Source organism: Catharus ustulatus, chromosome 15 (genome assembly GCF_009819885.2).
Source record: "Catharus ustulatus isolate bCatUst1 chromosome 15, bCatUst1.pri.v2, whole genome shotgun sequence".
Lineage (NCBI taxonomy): Eukaryota > Metazoa > Chordata > Aves > Passeriformes > Turdidae > Catharus > Catharus ustulatus.
In genome coordinates, this window is record NC_046235.1 from 12883410 (window position 1) to 12904619 (window position 21210).

The window sequence follows — 21210 nt, forward strand, 5'->3', positions numbered from 1 at the left end:
ATTCCCAATATTGGCTGGGGCTCTCACCCAGCCAGTCTGAAGTACCAGTGGGGCAGACCAAAACTCAGAGCTGTGGAACATGTCCCACCCATGGAAGGGGTTGGAACTAGATGATCCTCAAAGTCCCTTCCAATCCAAACCATTCTATGATTCTACAGTGCCTTTCCTAAAGCCCAGCCTTCCTACTTCAGTATCTGTGAGTGTAGAAAATAAATTAATGCCTTGTTTCTACCTATAATATTATAAGGAAATAATTCAGAAAACAGGAGGTAGCTGAGAAACCTGTTCTCCCTCCATCTTTTGGAACACATCTCTTTCAACCTTCCCATTCTCATTTTCCTGAACTCACCTCCTCCCTGTCCAGATGCTTGGCAATGCTGATCTGCCCATTTTTGGGTTGAATGGCAAAGTGTCCCAGCGGGTTCCCTTCCACGATGGAATATGTGATCTGATTGTTCATTGACCCATCCAAGTCATCAGCTGACACCTGTTTGGAGGAAAAAAAAGCCCTGCTAGGACCCTTAGGTCAAAAAGGACATACCATGGAGAAATGGGACCACTTTAAGGGTATTGGTTTGAGCTTGTCTCAAATGAGGAGGGGGAAAGAAAGGTGGTGCAGTAAGTGTCATCCAATAGTTTTTTCAAGACAACATAATTTCCTCAGCTTTTTTATTTCTTGAATTTTCTCCTTTCCTGACTTTACCACCCCTGTGAGGGTAACAGGCTGGACAGGGAACTCCACATCACCCTGGGCTCTGCTATTCTATGCAGAGGAGCCTCTGCCTACCCTAGATCACAATGACATTGTCCTTTTTCAGGCATTTTTGTCTTCTTGGGATCTTCTCAAAGCTCCTGAGCCCACCCTTAATTTTCACTTAAAGGTGTCTTACAAGTCAAAGTGTTCTCCATGCCTATGGAGTCTCAGGAATTCTGCCAATCATCCTTTTTTAAAGTCATGCTTTAATCTTAGATGCTGAATGTCACAAGCCCACTGAGGCTGCTGTGTCCAAGGAAAAGTGCACAAGAGGAGTCAATACTGCATAGTATTCACTGCACAAATAGAAATACAAACAGGGAAGAGGTAAAGACAGCTGGCCTGGTTCAGTCATACCGTGAGGATGACTTCTCCAATGGCAGCATCCTCCCGAATGTCAGTGAAGTAGGGATCTTGGATGAACTCCGGTGCATGGTCATTAATGTCAGTGATGTTGATCACCACCATGGTCACATCGCTGAGAGAGGCTGAGCCCTTCCTCGTGCCCTCGATGGACAGGTAATACTCGTGACTCGCTTCAAAGTCCAGGCTCCCATTGATGTATAAGGCACCTATGTTGGCAGATGGGGAGGAAAGGACAGAAAATATTGTGAATGAATGGCACGTGAGATTTCTTAGAATACTGAAGATATGCCAAGGCAACTGCCAAACTGACAGCTGAAACAGTGTAGTTGACCTGACTCTGACCACCTTGATGTGGAAGAATTATCAAGAGCCTTGTGACCAGAGAGGCTGAGGTGCCATTGATGAAGATGTCACAGCCCAGGGCAGAAGGCCATTGCTGACACAGCCAAGGGCTCATTTCAGGGAGTTAACACTGGCCCTGTGATAACAGCTCTGATCACATCGCTGTGCAAGCACAATAGGGCTTTATCTGGCTGGTAATCATGGCTCACCACCTGCCCATGGCTAGGGTGCTATTATCCATGTTCATTGAGTGCTACTCAATAAAGCTGCCTGTTACCCTGGGCTGCAGGTTCCTCATGGGTTCTTGATGGAAAGACTTTTTAAATGAAACCACTTTCTCCTGCATTTTGAAGTGTGAAAATTTCCTCATCCTGTTTTACACGTTCCTCTCATTCACATGGACCTGTCTCAGGTCCATGCATAGACGGAATCTTTCCATTAATTTCAGTAGGATTTGGATCACTCCTTAAGTGACTTGGATGGCAAAATTTGAAGTAGAAAAGATGACTGTATTCCCTAACTTTGTGCTGTGTAAAGACAGAGGTGAGCAGAAGTGGGAGCCAAATAGGGAAGAACCAGAGAAGATGCAAAGACAGCCTTTGATGTTGTATCAACCTGGACCTGCTTGGGAACAAGATCATTTTACCTGTGTTTGAGTTGAGCTGAAATTTCCCGTGGTCATTGCCATTCACAATTTCATACTTGATCTCTGTGTTTTCTGCATTGTCCCTTGTCAGAGCTGACAAGTTGAGGACCTCAGTACCCACAGCCACGTCTTCTTTTACCATGGCCACATATTCAGGGGCCAGGAAAACAGGCAGGTATTCATTGAGATCCACAACAGAAACAGTGACAGTGCCGAGGGAAGAGAGGGGCTGCGGGGTGCCCCGGTCAGTGGCACAGACTGTCAGCTCAAAGGCTGAGTGCTGGGAATCCTTCAGAGGCTTCTCCAGGTGGATCACCCCTGTGGTTTCCTCTATTGAAAAGTGTCCATTGGCAGAGTCAGACAGAGAATAGACCACCTCAGCGTTGAGACCTGGAAGAGTAATGGACAGGCTGCAGTAATTAATGGGTAGGGATGCTGCTGGGTTTATTTATTTATAATGCATTAGGACTACATGAACTGAATGACCTTCAATTCCCAAGGAAAAGGGAGGCTGTATGAACATCATATGAACATCTAGTGTTCCCCTGCCCATCTGCAGGTTCAGTCATCTAGCCACCTTCAACAACATCCACCAGTGTCAGCTGTCTGCATTTACTAGTGCTCCCCATTTTTAATTACCTTGTTTTCAAACATAATTGCTCTTTGTATCTGCTTCCAAAGAAGATAAATATGATCTTGCTTCTCTAAATACAGACTCTGCTGAGGAGGTTTATTTAAAGTTCCTTTCTTAGGAGCATTGCCTATATTTCTGAGAATCTCTGTGCCTTCAGGAGGACGTCTCCATCCATATTACCTACCCTACTCATATCTAAAACTCCTTTTTACCTTTACTGCACTCATTCTCAGTCCCCACCTTTGAATAAGTTTCTGTCCAGTTTGGATCCCTGTGTCACAGTTTGTGCTGTGCATCGCAGCTGCAGTTACTGAGCACATTCTCAAAGAAGATCAGCATGTTTCTACAGATACTGCTCTCCCATCAGGGTCTCAGAAATGCTGATGCCAGCCCAGTCAGGAACATGTCAGCAAGAGATCCAGGCACATCTTCGCCAAGATTCAATCATCTAAGCCCATTGCTGTGGCACTTCCCTAGGTTTCAAAGGCTTCTATTCAGAATGAAAGATGAACTCTACTAACACATAAATCCCATTCTGACTCACCTTCATCAAGGTCCCTGGCAGCAACCACAGCGATGGGTGTCTTTGTTGTGGTGTTATCAAAGACGGCCACGGCGCAGTGACTGGGGAAGAACCTGGGTGCGTTGTCATTGGTGTCCTCGATGATCAGCGTCACATCAGCCTGGCACGAACGGCCCCCGCCGTCCGTGGCTTTGGCTACGAGGTGGTACGTGGGCTTCTGCTCACGGTCCAGGGGTGCAAATGTGGTCAGCTCTCCTGTGGGGAAGAACATGAGGTGGTTGTGTCTCCAGCAGTCACAGCCTACAAGGCCTCAGAGAGGTTCAGCTGTTTTCCTGGATGAACCGTGGGAGACAATAATTGAGCTAATAGTGGTGATGTGTCCACGCCACATTGCTCAGGGCTATCCTCGGATCATTGCCAGCCAGGGCCCTGGCAAGGCTTGGCAAGGGCAGTCCTGCAAGTTCAGCTGAACTTCATCCAAGGGATGCCATCATGGGATAAAACTGTTCATAAATAAATTGTACTTCTAAACCCCACGGCACTGAGCTTTCTGAAATGTAATGAACTCCAAGTGATCTCTAGAACGATCATCAAGTCTGTTTGGGTAAATACACTGCCCAAGACTCAGTAAGAGGTGTTTTGGGATTCAGAACTTGTGTCTTTGGCTCAAGCCAAATACTTCTCTTTCCTCCTTGAGTCCTGGCTGCTAGCAATAACATCTGCCCTTCATTTTAACAACATTTGCAACGACAGCTAACAGAATGATGTGGAACTCACTCTCCTCTATGCTGTGGCCATTCCTTCCTAGCTTAGGACAGCTGGAATGAGGAGGTAAGTGTTGAGCCATGCTGGGAGCTTGCATTTCTCGGGGTGGGCGAGGAGGAGGACAGAAGCATGCTGCTGCCCTGCTCTCACCTGTGTGTGCTCCCAGCCGGAACTCCTCCGCGCCAGGGCCGTGCAGGCTGTAGGTCACCTGGGCATTGCTGCCCACGTCGGGGTCGGTCGCTGATATTTTCAAAATGAAAAGACCCGGCCCAGCATCTTCAGAGACTCTCCCAGTGTAGAGTATCTGCCAAGACAGAAGGAATCATTGGCATCTGAGCCACCTCCAAAATTCCACCATCCCATACGGGGGGAGAACAGACCCACAGAAGCTTCACAGAGAAGGATAAACCCTGTGGTTTATAGGGGAACACAATGTGCCTCCCATTCTTGGCTGCTGGGGTGTGGACTGGGACTAGTGAGCTCATTTCACACAAGCCTTTGAATCTCTTTTGGGAAGTAACCATCTCTGTCGTTCTCACCACAGGTGACGTCCACACCAGCGATCAGCTCTCTCCAGCAACAAACCTCCTGATGGGAATCTCCCAGCTTAGCAGGATATAAAACTCAGTAATTTACATGCCCCTTCCCAGGAGGCTTCCTGGCATTGTTTATCTCCAAAAATTACTCTTCATAATGTTTAGGCTCTCACTTGCTGCTGGCAAACATGCTTGGAGGCTAGATTTAATATTCTTGCTTGACATGCAGCTTAATTAAAATTGTTAAGCATAATCAAAGCAACAGGATTGTGTGAGAAGAATTATGACAAGCCAAACCCTTTAACATGCTCTGCCTGTTCTTTCTTCTTTTCTATTGTATTCTTTCGTTCCAGGATTGCCCTTTATGCCCCTGATGCCCCAGAACAGACGTCTTACCTGGCCACACTCAGGGCTATTGTCATTGATATCCAGTACAAAAATTTCCACTTCAGTGGTAGCCTGAAATTTCCCATCAGAGGCCATAACCTTGAGGAGGTATTTCTCTGTATCTTCTCTGTCCAGAGGCTTCTTGGAAGAAATTGTCCATTCACCCTCAATTTGATCAACTGTGAACTGTCCCAGTACGTCTCCTTCTAGAAGGAAGCAGGAAGCAAGTAAAAAAAGGAATTTGCTAAGTGCTGAAAATCAGAAGCGATAAGGAAAGGGAATATGGGTGTGTCCATTGATGGTTCCTTAGGAGACCTGAAGGACCTGGATGCTCTTAGAGGTCTTTTCCAACCTAAATGATTCCATGACTCACATGGTGATGCAGAGAGGGCACTGGTGGTGCATCCAGCAGGTGAAGAGCTTTTGGTCAACCTCACTGCCCAGCTGGGAAATACCCTGCATATTTCAGTTATTCCCTGTCTGCACATTACAGCAGGAGAAGGAAACAACTGATTGCAGAAAAGTCAGTAATGTTCTGCAGATGTGCATATTCATTGCCTCAAAACCACATTGTCTCACCTTCCCAAAGCCTGTCAGTCTTTCTTGGTGCATGTTCCTAAAGGGATCCAAGAGCCTTAAATACCCTGCAGACACGGTTTGGATCTTACTGCTATGGTACCATGTACAGTTGTACTTCCTCTTAACCTATAGAGATATTTAACATACAGCTTTGTATTCTGGGGTTACTTTTTGTTTCTGTAAGAGCCAAATGATGAGAAACAGGTAAATCCAGACTAAGCAGGCTCTTTGGTTCACCAGATTCATGCTGCTCCTACTGTTGTTGTGTATGTTGGATTTTAAATGGGTGGGATGCTGCCACTGGAGAATCCCTGTCTCCTGGGAAGGAGCTGGTGTTCTCTGCTGGCCCAGGAGGAAGCACATGACACAGTGGGAGTCAGTGAAGAGAGCTGGCTGTGGAATCTGTGTTGGACTCTGAAGGGTCTCACACAGTGGGATAAATGAAATTCACTCCCTTTCTGCTTTCATTGTGGAGGCACAATGACACCTGTACTAGCCCTTCTTCTGACATTGGGAAACACTAGCCAATACCCAGATTTAGTTTCTGTGTGTTTGAAATCAATGTGGACAAGGGGAAGCTAGGCTCTGTGTTCACCCAATCCTCTCTTTTGCTGCATTTCCATGTTTATTTGTAGAGTTTGACCAGTGTTTGCATGAGCAGAGCAGAGAGCACAAGGCGTTCACCCCGAACATTAGTGTGCATCCTCTCAGGTTTAAAGTACTTGGAAGTTACTACTACCCTTAAGATGGCAGAAATGTGAATATATAATGGATTATATCTTTCCTCCCAAAGGCTTGAAAATACTTAGGCATGCCATAAACCAAATTAAAGTACCAGCATTCCTCCCCTATTTCGGATGGTTACAATAATAGATAACAGGCTGCAGCATGATCTGGCCTCATGTTTTGACCCTGAAGGGTCCTTGCTTGAGTCTCAACAAACATTTTAATTTGAAGTATCTGCTCCAGGTCTTAGAAAGACCCTTTAGGGTCAAAAAATACCATAAAAGCAAGCTTCTACTTGTGCAGATGCACAACAAACATTCCAGTGTAACTTTTTTTGTTATTTTACAGCAGTGGTTAACTTTAGTTGGCACAGGTGATGTTTCAGGGATGCAAGAGTAATTTTTAGTATTTCTTCTTAGCCAAAACCCTTTATTAAGATTGATGTGACAGTCTTAAATATCCCCCAGTGCAGAGTGACTAACTGCAGCCTTGTTATTAAGCCAGCCTCCAAGTGGTTTTGTAGGAAACACATTCAATACCAAAAACTTATATATAGTTATAAAAAAACACAGACAGGCTACAGGTATATGTGTGATGTGTAAACTGACTGCAGTGCTGGTAGGAGGAAAAGCTGGGACAAAGAACTTAAATACAGATCTCAGTATCTGTGTGAGAAAAATCTTCCTTCCTGCTGTACTGCCTGTCCTGTCTTTCCAACAGATATTACAATTACACTGTCTTAATTATTCCTCTGTTAAGAAAGTATAAATAAATATTTCTACAGTACAGTGTAATTACTTCTATGTATCTTATTTATTTATTTATTCCCAAAGAAATAGGATGATTCAGTGGTGAGATAGCTATTTTAATGATCATTCCACCAACTGCAGTTCCAGAAGGGTTTTGTATTCCCCAGATTCGAGTCCAGCTCATGGCAGAGCTCAGCCTTCATCTCCTGCTTCTGACAGGACACTCAGTATAACACTATTTCTGTACTAATAATGTGTAAGACAAGGTATCAAATCCTCACTTTGAGGTGATACTCTCTTCCTGCCCACGGGAGAGTCAAAGCCAGGCAAAACTCACCGGTGATGTAGCAGGTGACGCGCCGGTTCTGCTCGGAGATGTCGGCGTCGATGGTGCTCAGGGTGACCACGACCTGCCCCGGCTCCGCGTTCTCGATGACCGAGCCCTTATAGAAATCCGAGGTGAACTGTGGGGCGTTGTCGTTCTCATCAGAGACAGTCACCTCCACCAGGGTTTGGGAAGAGAGCTGGACCTTCCTGCCGTGGTCAGTGGCCACCACATAAAAGCGATAGATCTCCTGGTCTTCACAGTCCAGTTCTTTCAGTGTGGTGATCCACCCGCTCTCACCGTCGATGGTGAAGAGCCCGCGGAGGTTGCCAGATTCTGCTTCCAGACTGTAGGTGACCTGCCCATCACTTCCCATGTCCTGGTCATTAGCTGTCACTTGAATGACTGTGGTTCCTGAAGGCATGTTCTCCATGACAAAAGCTCTGTAGGGATCTGCCTCAAAAACAGGTCTGTTGTCATTCACGTCCTGCACTTGGATATTCACAGAGACCAGAGAGACCAGCTCAGTCTCCAGATGTGAGCAGTGAGCCATGACATCAACCTGGTACCACTTGGTAGTCTCATGATCCATAGGTTTTTTGATTTTCAAAGCCCCTGTTTGTTCATCCAGCGTGAACACCTCATCCTTATTACTTTCTGTAGTGGTTCCCTTCACCAGGCTGTATATAATGGGATCCTCTGCAAAAGCTTTGACTGACCCTATTTCTGATCCCTCTGGAAGATCTTCAGATGCAGAGAACGTGTAAAGGGGCTCAGAAAACCTTGGCAGTGTCACCTCTCTGGGGACAATCTGGAGATTCACTGGAACAAGAGAGTTCCAGTGAGGGGGTCTGCCATCTTCAGCTTTCACCTTGAAGTTAAAGGCTCTGTTTTCTAAACCAATAAGGCTCTCCTTGACCTTAACAACCCCAGTGGCAGCATTGATCTCCACAAGGTCTTCTGCCACATCTTCCACAGAGTCAACAGAGTAAATGACATCTGCATTTGCACCTTCATCAGCATCGTAAGCCAGTACCTGGATGACAGGAGAACCTTTACTGACATTGGACTGGATGGACAGTGTGTATTCAGAGGCTTTGAAAAGAGGTGGGTTGTCATTCTCATCTGTAAGGATTATTTTGACAGTGCAGAAGGCCACCTTCCCACCCCCATCCTTGGCCATGACTTTAATGGCAATGACTCTCTCTGTGGAATTTTCCCTGTCCAGTTTTTGCAGTGTGGCAATACAGCCTTTATTGTCTATGGAGAACTTTTCATGGGCGAGTTTATTTATGATGGTGTAGTCTATGGTGCCATATGGGCCACCATCTGGGTCAATAGCCAGCAGCTCAATCACTTTGGTTCCTATCTCAGCATTTTCTGCCAGCTCTGCCTCGTACACACTCTGCTGAAAAGAGGGGCTGTATTTGTTGGCATTTGTGGTGTTGATATACACAGGCACAGTGCTCTTGAAAACTCCATCTGAAGCAGAAACTCGGAGATTGTAAGACGGCTCCAAGTCCTTTTTGCAGCGGTTGAACATGGATATTATCCCAGAAGTGCTGTTGATGGCAAAATGCCTGTTGTCATTGCCCGAGAGGATCACGTATTCCAGCCGGGTGGTGTCTCCACTGTCGGGGTCCAGGGCCTGGACTTTGATCACGATGTGCCCACACGTAGCCATTTCACTGACCTTGGCTTCATACTGAAGCTGGCTGAACTCAGGGGGATTGTCATTGATGTCTGTCACATCTACAATGACCAGGGCATCGCTACTGAGTGGAGGCACCCCATGATCTGCAGCTCTGACTTTCAAGCGGAACTGTTGATTTGTTTCATAATCAAGTGCTTGAGCTGTTGTTATTTGCCCTGTGCTGGCATCAATATTAAAGAACTTGGCAGCATCTGAACCATCATCCATGATCTGATAGGAGACTACTTTGTTCCTGCCTGAATCCTTATCAGAGGCAAAGAGCTGGACAACAGGGGTCTGTGGTGGCAAACTCTCCGAGACAGACGCTGTGTAAACGATCTGAGAAAATACAGGAGGGTTGTCATTAATGTCCTCTACCTCCACCTCTACTCTGGCTTCTGAGAAGGATCCAAGTGCTGTGTCTGTAGCTCTAACAGTAAATGTGTGTTTTGTCTCTAGCTCATAGTCCAGCTGCCCTGTGACAGTGAGGACACCAGTTTTGAAGTCGGTGTTGAAGAGTTTCAGGGAATCTTCTTCCACAATGTTGTAGATGAGGCGTAAGCCTTCAGGGCTGCGGGCCTGGATGTGGAGGATGGATGTGTATGGGGGCACGTTTTCTGGCACCTTCACTCGGTAGTACAAACTTTGGAACAGAGGGTTGGATCTGTTCCTCACACTGATCACAACCTCCTCTTCAGCACGCAGGGGAGGCTCGCCTTTGTCCTTAGCAATGACCCGGAGGTTGTATTTATTTAAAGCTTGATAATCAAGAGGCCTCTTAAGGGAGATGTCTCCTAGGTAAGGGTCAATCCGAAAGTATTTGTATTCCTCTGCAAATGAGTAGGTAACAGCTCCATTATCCCCTACGTCTTTGTCTGTAGCTGACACCTGAAAAAGGACATCCCCTGGCTCTGTGCCATCCTGCACTGAGGCATAGTATGGCACATTCTCAAACTGCGGGGGGTTGTCATTGACATCCTCTACATAAACTCTGACTGTGGCTTGGGACACTCTTGGTGGCTTCCTGTTGTCCTTCACTTCCACAGCTACCTCGTGCATGTCTTGCATTTCGCGGTCAAATTTCACACCCTTGGTCTGAAGAACTCCAGAAGCTTGGATCATTTTGAACCTTTCCTTTTCATTCAAAAGTGAATAGGAAAGGGGTTCATTTAGCTGATACCCTCTGACCCCAAGAATGGTTAGAGTCTTCTCATCTGTAGAGTTCTCCTTCACAGTTGCTGTATATACATCTTGATCAAATTTCAAGCTGGTACCTTGTGCCTGAGTTAAATTTAGCTTAACCAGAGCAGTACTCTTATATAAGCCATCACCAGCTCTGACTGTGAGCTCTCGATGGCTTCTCAGGCCAGTAGTATTAAGAATGGAGATGAGACCTGTTAGTGGATGGATATGGAAAGCACTATCAAGGTTCCCTTCCACGATGCTGTAGGTCACCTCTGAATCTGCATCCTTTGCCTGCACCGACAAAAGCTCCATCCCTGGGTGGGCAGGCAGTAAGACAGAAATGTCGTAAGTGTCTTTGAGAAAGACTGGAGGTGAATCATTGACATCTTTAACGTGGATGGTGACCTTGGCAGGCTTGGATGCGAACAAGCTGGGACTTCCACTGTCATGCACATGTACAGTGAAGTGGAAAACTGGGGTGAGCTCATAGTCTATATCAGCACGACTGGTCAGCGTCCCTGTGCTGGGATCCACTGTGAAATATTTCAGTGCCTCTGGTTCCAAAATCTCATAGACCAGCAAAGCATTGGAGTCTTGATCAGCATCTGTTGCATAGGTCACGAGGGGAGCATTGCTTTCATCCAGAACCATGCTTTGTGGTGGGGCATTCTCCATGATCCAGCCAATGAAGGAAGGCTTAACGAAGACAGGCACATTGTCATTCTCATCTATGACATAGATGAGCACCACTGTGTCCATAAATGCTCCAGCCATGTTGGTACCGCGGACTTTCAACTGGTAAAAAGACACCTGCTCAAAATCTAAGCTCTTCTGAGTGGAAATAAGGCCTGACTGATAGTTCATGCAGAACACTCCATCTCCATTTCCATCTTTTATTTCATAGCTGACTGGTGACAAGCTTGTGGCTGAAACCTGGATCAGAGGAGTACCAACAGCAGTGGATTCACTGATCTCTGTGATGTATTCAGCCTCTGGAAATTTTGGAGGGGTTCGATCCGAAGGTCTAATGTGGACATGTACTGTAGCAGAATCTTTAAGCTGAGGAAACCCCTGATCTTCTGCCTTTACAATAAGAGTAAATCGCTCCTGCCTGGATGGGTCCAGTTTCTGGGCAACTGTAACAATTCCAGAATATGGGTCGATGCTAAAGAAGCCTTCCCCATTACCTGCAAGAAGAGAAATTACAGAGTGAAGAATGCAGACACCTTACTGGTCTTTGTTTTCTGAAACTCCTTTTCTCCTCATGCAGACCTGATTAACATCTATTTCTTTTACTGGGATAAATTAATTCATTTCTAAATAATTTTAATTATAAGAACAATGAGCCCATTGGGATCTGTGAGCTAACATTTGAATCAATCAAAATGTAAATTGGAGATAAACACCCTTCTAATTTAAGCATATTTAGTGGTGGCAGAGCATATGTTTGAAGCTTTTGCCTCGTGTGCAGAACATGGTAGCACAGACAGTACTAGTTCCTTCAAGCCCTGTCATGCTTGTAATTACCAATACTTCAGGAGCAATTAAATTCCTCAGTCCTTGATCTAAATTGCAGTGAGAAAGATGGAGCAAAGGATGGCTTGTCTCCTGCAAAGAGTTTACAGGCTAAATAGGCCGTGTGGCACAGACACAAATGCTTAAGTTTTAACCTTTACAGTGAATGATAAAATATTTGCTCACTGAGCGTGAATGACTCAAAACCACTACCAGTCAAAGCTGAGAGTTCCCACCATTCCTTGAGGATGTGTTTCTTGGTAGAAATAGTGGAATGATGATGACTCCTGTGGGAATTGGGAGTACTTTTGCCTAACAACTGAATAAAGAGGAGCAGATTTTAGGTTCTTCTAACTCGTCCAGTCACAATATTTCTTAGACCAGTGACTCAACATTAAGCTGTCTTGTTAAGAGAAGATGCTAATATTCCATAATATGGAAATTTCCTACTCTGGATTTTTTCTGGGTAGGAAGAAAATCACATTCTAGAACTGTGCAGCCATTTGCTGCTCTTTGCAACAGCTAGAGAAAGATGGTCAAGTGGCCACCAGGTAGAGGATGGTAATGCAGGTACAATCATAACCTGAACTGTCCTGTTGAATGGCTCTCACCTGCCTGAAGGGAGTAGCGGATTTCAGCATTAGCTCCCTGGTCCTGATCGAGGGCTCTCACTTGAATGACCTCTGTGCCCACCACTGCTGAGTCCAGCACTTCTGCTTCGTAATGGATGCTGCTGAACTGGGGAGGATGAAGGTTGCAGCTGTCCACGTGGACGATGACTCGCACAAAGTTCCTCTTGATGGGGACCTCCTGGTCTCGTACCTGAATTGCAGAGAGAGAGCAGGAACAGTCACACCCAGGGACAAGCCAGTCTTGCCTGCACCATCTCCCAAGTAACTCATCAGCACTCTCACAGAGGTGGGTGTTTTGCAGTGGTACCAATCCCTTGGCTGGGAATGAGCCTGGAAGTTTCAGAACCAAAACTCAGCCTTGACTTTGAAACCAAGCATTAACTATTACACACTGTGTTTTCTTTTATAAGAATCCAGTGGCCCTCCAAAGAAGGTGGTTAGAGGAATGCGGGGTGTTAACTACATTTAGCCATACAGTACAGGTTAACACCCTGCTTTCCTCTTCCCCATTGTTCCAGACAAATCCTCCCTCAAAGACTAGAGCCACGTTTAATTTCTCCAGTGACCCATATATCCTGGCCAAGCTGGTGGACTCAGCAGGGCTTGGTTAGGACTCACCATCACTGTGAGGATGTGCTGAGGCATGGGCTGGGAACTGAAGCCTTCTGCTGTTGTGAGGGCTCCATTGCCTGGATCCAGATGGAAAAGTCTTGTGCTTCTAGGGTCCACACTGCCATGAATGGTATAGATGAGCCCCTTTCCTTTGTCCTTGTCTGTTGCACTGACTCGAAGGATTTCTCTCCCTGAGGGGGTATCTTCAGGAATCCTCTCCTCGTAATGGCTCTCAAGAAACTGGGGACGGTGCTGGTTGATGTCAATCACATGGATAAATGCCTGTGGGGGAGACAGCACAGTGAGGGCACCAACTGGACATGCAGCTATGTAAAATCTCAGCTACCAACCCTTCTTGGGCATGGACATACTCTGAGTGCCGTAACCATCAGAACTCTTGGAGCTTTGCCATCCGTGAGGACCGGGAGCCCTTTTGTCCTACATCCCAAGGGACTCCTGCTGTGTTTTGTGTTTTTCAGTTTGCTTCCTCTCCTTTTTTAAAATCTCTCCAGTCTTGGCAAGGCATTCAGAGTGAACGTGCCTGCACTTGGCACATGGGGAAGCAGTCACAGCCTGCCATGGAAAGCAGCAGCAGCAGCTCAGCCCTGGTGCCAGCTTTGCTGCTGGCTGGTGCCTACACAGCAACCGCCATTATTTACTCAACAGAAAGCTGACAGAAGGGGATGTTTGGTAAAAGAAGGGAGGGGCTGGCCTATCTCAAGAACAGCAAGTGTGTGGAGAAGCAAAATTTCTGTTCTACCTTTTTCAGCCAAGTTTTCCTCTCTACATTTAACATGTCATCCTGACATCCTGAATCCTGCCAGGGAAGTCACTGTTTTCTCCTGTGTGGTCTCCTATCCTGGCTGTCCTGACCCTCCTACTGATGTGCTTCCTGCATCTTAAGAAAGCCCAACCAAGTGTAATAATTTGCTTCCTTTAGCAAACCTGAGCATGCCATGGGGGTTTTACACAAGCAGGTTTCTTGACATCTGCTAGGGGCCTTGAGTGCCAAAATAAACGTAGGGATGGGATGCAAGGTGGCAGGGAATGCACACTAGCAAGGTGGGGCTTTGTTTGTTTATTTGGAACAATACTTGAAGGTAGTTGAGACAAGTGGCCATCCGTTAGCACCACATTTCGCAGGAATGGTGGAGTTCCTCACTCATCATCCCCCACAGTGAATTTCCCATGATAAGCATTACTGACATTAGGTGACTCACATCCTAGGCCTTCCTGTGCATCCAGGGCTGGATTTTTGGCTGCTTCTTATGTGTGGAGAGAATGATTAGTGAAAGATCATGCCCTGAACACCCCTCCTCAGGGTAGGTAAACATGGGCAAAATCTCATCATTTTAGCTGGGGCCCAGGGACACGACTGAGAGTGAAGTGCCTCCTTTCACTTTATATATATTATATATATTTACTTTATATGCTGACAGCACACAGGTCTCTGCAGCTGCCCCACTCACTCCCTGGGCCTGACCTCCCCTCTTGCAGATGGATCTGTGCTGGCTGTACCTGGGCTAGCATATCCCAGGAACACCCCTTGAAATGGAACACAAACCAAAACCTGCCCTAACTGTGTACACACTTCCCTGAGATGCTGTCCCAGATGTGTTGTAATTCAGCCCGAGCAGCTGAGATCTGAGTTGAGGTCTGAGTGTGTGAACTGTCCCCTCAGTTTGGCTGGTGGTGTAGATGTGTCCTTGTGTGCTGCCTGGGATCAAAAGGAGAGACCCAGGTTTTCCTAGATCAGCTGTGTTTCCAACAACATAGAAACAATCATAGCTTGGTGTGAAGGTAATGGAGGATCACAGTGTAAGGAGAATCCTGTGTCTGGCTCCTGATCCAGAGCTCAGCAGACTCACAGGAAAGGTTTCCTTTGGCACATTCTCCTTCTCATTAGTGGGGTTTCCACTAATGAAAGAAACATTACCTGGGTTTTGATTGTACTGGACCCATCAGTGACTTCTACTGTCAGGTTATAGCTTGACTTCTTCCTTGCATCCAGGGGTCTTGCAATGACCATGCTGCCTGTACTCTTTTCAATGTCAAAATCCATGTCATCATCACCACCTGGGTCACAGGGCAGATGGAAAAGGGAAACAGGAGGACAGTTACAGTCAGCTAGACTGGGGACAGTGCCACAGACAAGGTTTCTCCTAAATGTGGAAACTCAAAACAATGGTGTGATAGATAGATGCACACAGGAGACAGGAAGAACAAGGCAAAGCTGGACAAAGAGATAGTCACAGATGGTGACAAAGGAATGTGAAAAGGAAGGTGAGGGGAATTACAGAAAATGAGGAGGAGGAGAGACGGGAAAGGATGCACTTATTCATGTGATGTCCTGGTTAGATTAGCAAGATGCCCATTTGAGCATTGATTTACTTGCACAAGGTTTCCAACCATGCACCATCACTGGCTTAGCATGGATCAGGGACCTGCTGGGTAGAAGAGGGCTCTTGTTGGCTTCTGATTCAAGGTCACACTGTGGGCATATCAGCAATGGTCCTCATCACCACGGCTGGAAGCCTGTGAGCTACCTGAATTCTCAACACTCCAACAGTTGGGGAGGCAGACGGTGCTTCCAGGGTGAGCAAAGCCTGTTGCTTCCAACCCAGATGGCTGAGAATTGCCAGGAACAGCAGGCCTGAACAGCTCAGCAGCAGAGGGCTGTTTCTCACCCTACTGCTGCTCAGCCCTGGCATGGCAGTTCCTTTCTCATGCCTCACTTGCCCAACAGGACCCTCTTGCACATTAAACCCTCCAAAGCTGCTCTGAGATATGGAAGAGCTGAAACAGTTTTCTGAAATTTATCCCAGGTCTCAACTTCTTCCTTCCTGGCTACTGGATACTTTGGATTATGCTTTATTCTGTTACCAGCTGGTGAAATCTTTGCTGGTTGTAAAATATGTATCTTCCCCTGCTGGAGGAATGCAGTGCTCACCAGCCATCTGGACCCCTGCTCTCCTGCTGGGAGGCAGACAGAAGGAAGCAGAGACAGAGGGACAGAGACCCATGGATGTCTTTCCCTGACAAAAGAGCTGCCTCTGCACAGTGCCAAACGGAAAGAAGACGCCAGAAAAGGAAAGAGATGAAGAGAGATGTTGCTTTGTTGGAGTTATTGCAGATTCCATCAATCCCAGTGACAGTGTTTGTGGTCTGGGAAAGGTGAAACTTTGAATGAGGTGCCAATGGCTCCTGGATCTCTGCATCACCCCCTTGGTTACCAACTACCATGATGCTTTCCTTCCCTTGTAGGTAAAATAAAATCCTGTCCTTTTCCACTGGGATAGAAACCAACAGAACCTTCAGCATCACTTGAAGCTCTAGGAACTGGGAAAGATGAAGTCAAGCTACGCTCCAGCACTCAGCAGGGAAATGACGGGATAACGTTCAGAGGAATACACCATTAATTCTGCAGACCCAAGCAGAGACACTACTGATGCTGGATAAACCTCTCACTGATATTGTCTTGCTCCTGTTGTATCTCTTGTTGCTTAATTGTATTTATACACCATTATCCTTGCCCTAACACAGTAAGGGGAAAAACTATTCACTGGCCCAATTAAGGCTTTGTCTGACAAGGGCAGGCCCTGCAGGCAGTACCAGGGAAAGGCTGTGCAAGGTAGATTGGGGCACCACTTCAAAACATCAAATTACACGAACACAATTGGCCCTCGTTGGTAGGACCAGTTCTGTACACGCTGCCTGGAGAGTCCCCTGGGGTGACAGCCCACATCCCCTCTGAATTGTGTATCTTAGAGGAGGCCCTAGAGTTCCACATTCCATGTCTAAATCACCCCTGGGATGTGGTGAGGAGGAAGGGAGAGCCCCACAAGTTAGGGCAGACCAGGTCTTTGAGGAATGCTTCCTTTTCAGTTCCCTACTCATGACTCAACATGGATGGAGACACGGGGGTTATCTGTAACACTCAGCCACGCACCTGGACCCTTGCAGGCTGTTCTAACAAAACCAACAGTGTCACTTGATTCCCAGGAGGAGCTGGCACTGGCATGCCCTGCCTCTCGTGTGACATTGGAGAACACCTCAAACACAGGCAAGTTCCAGATTGTCATTTAAAAAGTGTGTTGGGTAATTGCACTTGGCACTGGAGGCCCTGGATGGGCAGTTTTGTCTAATGGTTGTTTAAACCTCCTGGTGCCTGTGAGAAAGCTTTCCCTGTAGCTCACCTACACCTAAAGCAAACAACTTCATTAGCTCAGGCATGCAAGCGCTGAAAGCCAAGGGAGCCGGAGCAAACGCTCCCAGACACCGCTGCCCTGCTCTCGTTTCTGTGTCTCACCTGTGATATTGAACCACACTTGGCTGGGGCCCATCTCGATGCTGATCACTCCCACCATGTGATTCACAGGATCTGTTTCCATCACGGCGAAGTTGAAGTGGGGCTCATCAAAAGCCAGTGGTTCTGAGGAAGGGCCGGGCCGGGCGACCCAGCTGATGTGGAGTCTGACGTGGGAGGAGAGCGGGGGGCTGCCGCCGTCTGTGGCCTTGACCTGCAGAGAAAGGCACATGAACTCAGGGACAGAGCTGAGTTAGCTCATGGGAACTCCATGGAAAGCTCCTCCTCCCACCCACCAGGAGTTTCAGCTCCCAGTGTGGCCAAAATTCCATGGAACAAATCTTGAGCCAGTGGTCCATGCTCTGGATGCTTCCAAGGCAGAGCCATGCAACCCAAATTCCTCTTTACCATCAGCCAAGCTCTATTCATAGCAGACACCTGGATCTCAAGCCTTGTTTCAAGGACCCACAGATTGTGGGAAGGCTTTGAACCTATGTCCAAGCTCCATGGCCTGATCAGAATGCCATACAGAGGCATGATGGAACCCAAAGACTGCTCAGGTTTGGTCCACATCTATATGGGATACTGGATTACTGTATTCCTCTCTGAAGCAAGGTTGGACAGTGAATTTTAAATTTATTGTCCATTTATAATAGCTTCCTACCTTCTGCATTTCCTATCATTCCTTCTCACTTTCTCTCCCTCTTAACACATTTGCCTTATTCAAGCTCTCCTTCTCTCCACTTCTGCATTTTCTCCATCTCTTTCCTTTTATCTTTTCTGTTCCTGAACCCTTTTCTCTCCCTCTCCACCTTTCTGCTCCCACCATCTCTTTGTTTCCCTCTCCTCTCACCGTGAGTATGTTGTATTCGGAGGCAGGAAAAGCTTTCCTGGAGAAGACGGTGCCAGTTGTGGGGTTGATGGTGAAGATCCCCTCCTCCTCCTCCTCGATGGTGTAGGTGATCTGGCTGTTCTGGCCCTGGTCGCGGTCGGAAGCGATCAGCCTGTACACGGGCAGGGGGGTCTCCGAGGCTGCTCTCTCGGGGAGCTGCACCATGAACAGCTTGTGGGGGAAACTGGGAGGGTTGTCATTGGCATCCAGCACTTGGATCACAACTCTGCTGGTGGACTTGAGGGCTGGTTCTCCATTGTCAGAGACAGCCACCTGTCAGCAAGCAAAGGGAGAATTCACAGAATTCACAGAATGACTGGGTTGGAAGAGACCTTCAAGATCATTGAGTCCAACCCATGCCCTAGACCATGGCACCAAGTGCCACATCCAGGGATGGTGACTCCACCGCCTCCCTGTTCAGACAATTCCAGTACTTGATCACTCTTTCCATGAAAAACTTTTTCCTAATATCCCACCTAATTTTCCCTTGATGCAACTTGAGACTGTGTCCTCTGGTTCTGTCAGTGCTACCTGGTCAAAGAGACCAACCCCACCCAAGCACAGTCACCTTTCAGGAATTGTAGAGAGTGATAAGGTCACCTCTGAGTCTCCTTTTCTCCAGGCTAAACAACCCCAGCCATTCCTCATAGGGCTTGTGTTCCAAGCCCCTCAACACCCTCCTTCCCTCTTCTGGATGTGCTCAAGGGTCTCAATGTCTTTCCTAAACTGAGGGGCCAGAACTGGACACAACACTTGAGGTGTGGCCTCAGCAGTGCTGAGTAGAGGGGAAGAATGACCTCCCTGCTCCTGCTGGGTGACAGGGCTCTTAGAGGTGACCCAGAGCGTGACCAGCCAGCCTCCATCCTGGCAGGCAATGACTCAGGCAGGAGTTTTTGTGTGGGTCTGCATTTGTATCTCATAATTTTCAAAGGTACTGCTCCTCTCTGCAGGGCAAAGCCTGGTGGCTGTAGCTGGCACTGTGCAGGGCCTGTCTGTGCACACGGGGATGAGTTTGCAGGGCTCCTGCCTCCAGTAGCTCTGGGCAGTGGGTCAGGCTGGTCTTTAGAGATCAGACATCTGAAAATATTTGTATTGCAATGGCTTGCCCAGGTACCAGCCATCCTCACCCTGCCCTGCCTGTGCATGCTCCCAGCATGTTGCACTGCAGAGAGAAATGACAGACCCTGATAGACTCAAAAACCTCCAGATACCTCTGATGGGAATACTCATAGCTGTGAGCAGCTGAGGATGGGGGCTGGTGACCAAAGCTATACAGCAATATCTGATACAATGAGATAAAAGAGGGTGGATTCCTCTGGCTTGTTCTTTCCCTCATAATGTATAAACTATCCAGCCAGAGGACAGTTCCAGTCCTCCTCCTGCATTCCCACAGCTTCCAGAACAGAACTTTTGCTCCAGTCTTCAGCAAGAAAATAACAAACCCCACAGTACTGCTGCAGCTGTCTCTTGGGTTAACACACACCATTTAATTAAGTTTCCCAGCAGCTGGGAGCTGATGGGATGAGATTCTTTCTCTGTGCTCCAACTTGCAAAGAAAGCTCTTTGAGGAGTTAATACACTTGTAGGTAAATAAAGCTAATTACAATCATCATTACCCACCTCTAGGATATGTTCAGCCTTGTATTCTCGATCCAGCTGCCGTGAAGTCGTGGAAATCAGACCTGCCAAGAAAGAAACCCTTTGAGCTCCAAGACTCAGCATGCAAGAAAAGCCAGGGCTGATCAGATCCCTGAATGCCCAAGATCAGCCTGCCCACCTGTCCTGTTTCAGGCTCCCTTTGTGATCAGAGGAGAAAGACAGATACCCCCAGAGGGTAAGCCATCCCCTCCCAGCCTGAATCCCTCTGTGGAGGTGTTGCTGCTGCTCTCTGATCACAGAGACCATGGAGGAGGGGAACACCTACCAGATGCCTGCATCAGTTGAGGGTTGGCAAGGCATTAGGTGAGAAAAGCTGCAGGACCATGAAAACAAAACTTTTCTTATGCCTCTAAGTAAGAAACATTCTGCATGTGCTGGCACAAGTCTGGCCTCTTAACAAGTCTCTACTCCTGTTTTCCCTGTGCTGAACCTTGCTCTTTGTAATTTACAGTGTTTTGACAAAAGTTTGCCTTCTGTCTTGGGAAATACCCTCTACTAACTGCTAGAACAAATGCATTCCAGCTAAAAATAAGGTACACAGTCAAAAACACTGTTGGTATATTATTTAAGCCTTGCTGAGACACGGGATGAGTCCTACAACAATTGCAAGATTTGAGGGATTTCTGAAAAATACACAGTAGTTTAACCACAGGGAATAGCTTGGATGCAGGAGGGAAGAATTTTGGCTATAATAAACTAGAGTTGAAACAAAATCATAATAATTGCCTCTTTTTGGCCTGTCAATGACTAAGTTGAGTAGATGCAATTGTGGAAAGGATGAAGTTGAGGCTTCTGTTTTCACGTCTGGTTTCATGACAGTCCCTGCTGAGCGCCTTGACTCTTCACTTTTGGAGAAAAGCAGCACTTGATCACTTTACAATCGCTCTACCAATGATGGAAATTATATATGTAATGTTTGACCTCCTGAAAGTCATCAAGGCTGACACATGAGTGCTTTTTTCCACTCACAGTTATCCAGGTCTCTCCCTTCCCTGTGAAGGGAAATTCTGCTTCTTCACACCAACGAAAGGCAGGGTGAATGTTCCCAGGCACAGCAAGCAGAGACACAGGTTCATGCTAGGCTGGGAAATGCTTTGCAGGGGATGCCATGTGCACATGCAGTGGTGTGAGCACGTGCACTCGTGTTTCCTGAATGACTTGTAAATCCCAGCTGCATGAACCCTCTCAGCTCTCATTTCTGGTGCAAAGCCAGAATATTTTAATAGTATTGTCTTCAGTTTTACCATACTTTTGTGTATGTCTGCCTCAGAGCACGACAGGTAGGAGAAAATTTCAAATGGCTGCAGGAAACATGAGGCAGCTGAAGGAGGAAGCAAGGAGCAGCTGCTTGAAACATGACCACTGTTCACTGTTTCCACTTGTT

The 21210-nt window shown here is 47.0% G+C and overlaps 1 protein-coding gene across 1 annotated transcript in view; it reads right to left on the reverse strand.

Annotated features, from left to right (window-relative positions):
• FAT2 (FAT atypical cadherin 2) overlaps window positions 1-21210 on the reverse strand; it is a 55736-nt gene that overhangs the window by 14069 nt on the left and 20457 nt on the right. The window contains exons 4-16 of the mRNA XM_033072811.1: window positions 19788-19849; window positions 18129-18440; window positions 17279-17489; window positions 14906-15045; window positions 12976-13251; window positions 12337-12547; window positions 7345-11397; window positions 4963-5159; window positions 4181-4334; window positions 3287-3520; window positions 2109-2498; window positions 1112-1326; window positions 350-487 (exon numbers count right to left, since the gene is read on the reverse strand). Coding sequence (XP_032928702.1) covers window positions 350-487; window positions 1112-1326; window positions 2109-2498; window positions 3287-3520; window positions 4181-4334; window positions 4963-5159; window positions 7345-11397; window positions 12337-12547; window positions 12976-13251; window positions 14906-15045; window positions 17279-17489; window positions 18129-18440; window positions 19788-19849 — 6593 coding nt within the window. The remainder of the gene's footprint in view (window positions 1-349; window positions 488-1111; window positions 1327-2108; window positions 2499-3286; window positions 3521-4180; window positions 4335-4962; window positions 5160-7344; window positions 11398-12336; window positions 12548-12975; window positions 13252-14905; window positions 15046-17278; window positions 17490-18128; window positions 18441-19787; window positions 19850-21210) is intronic.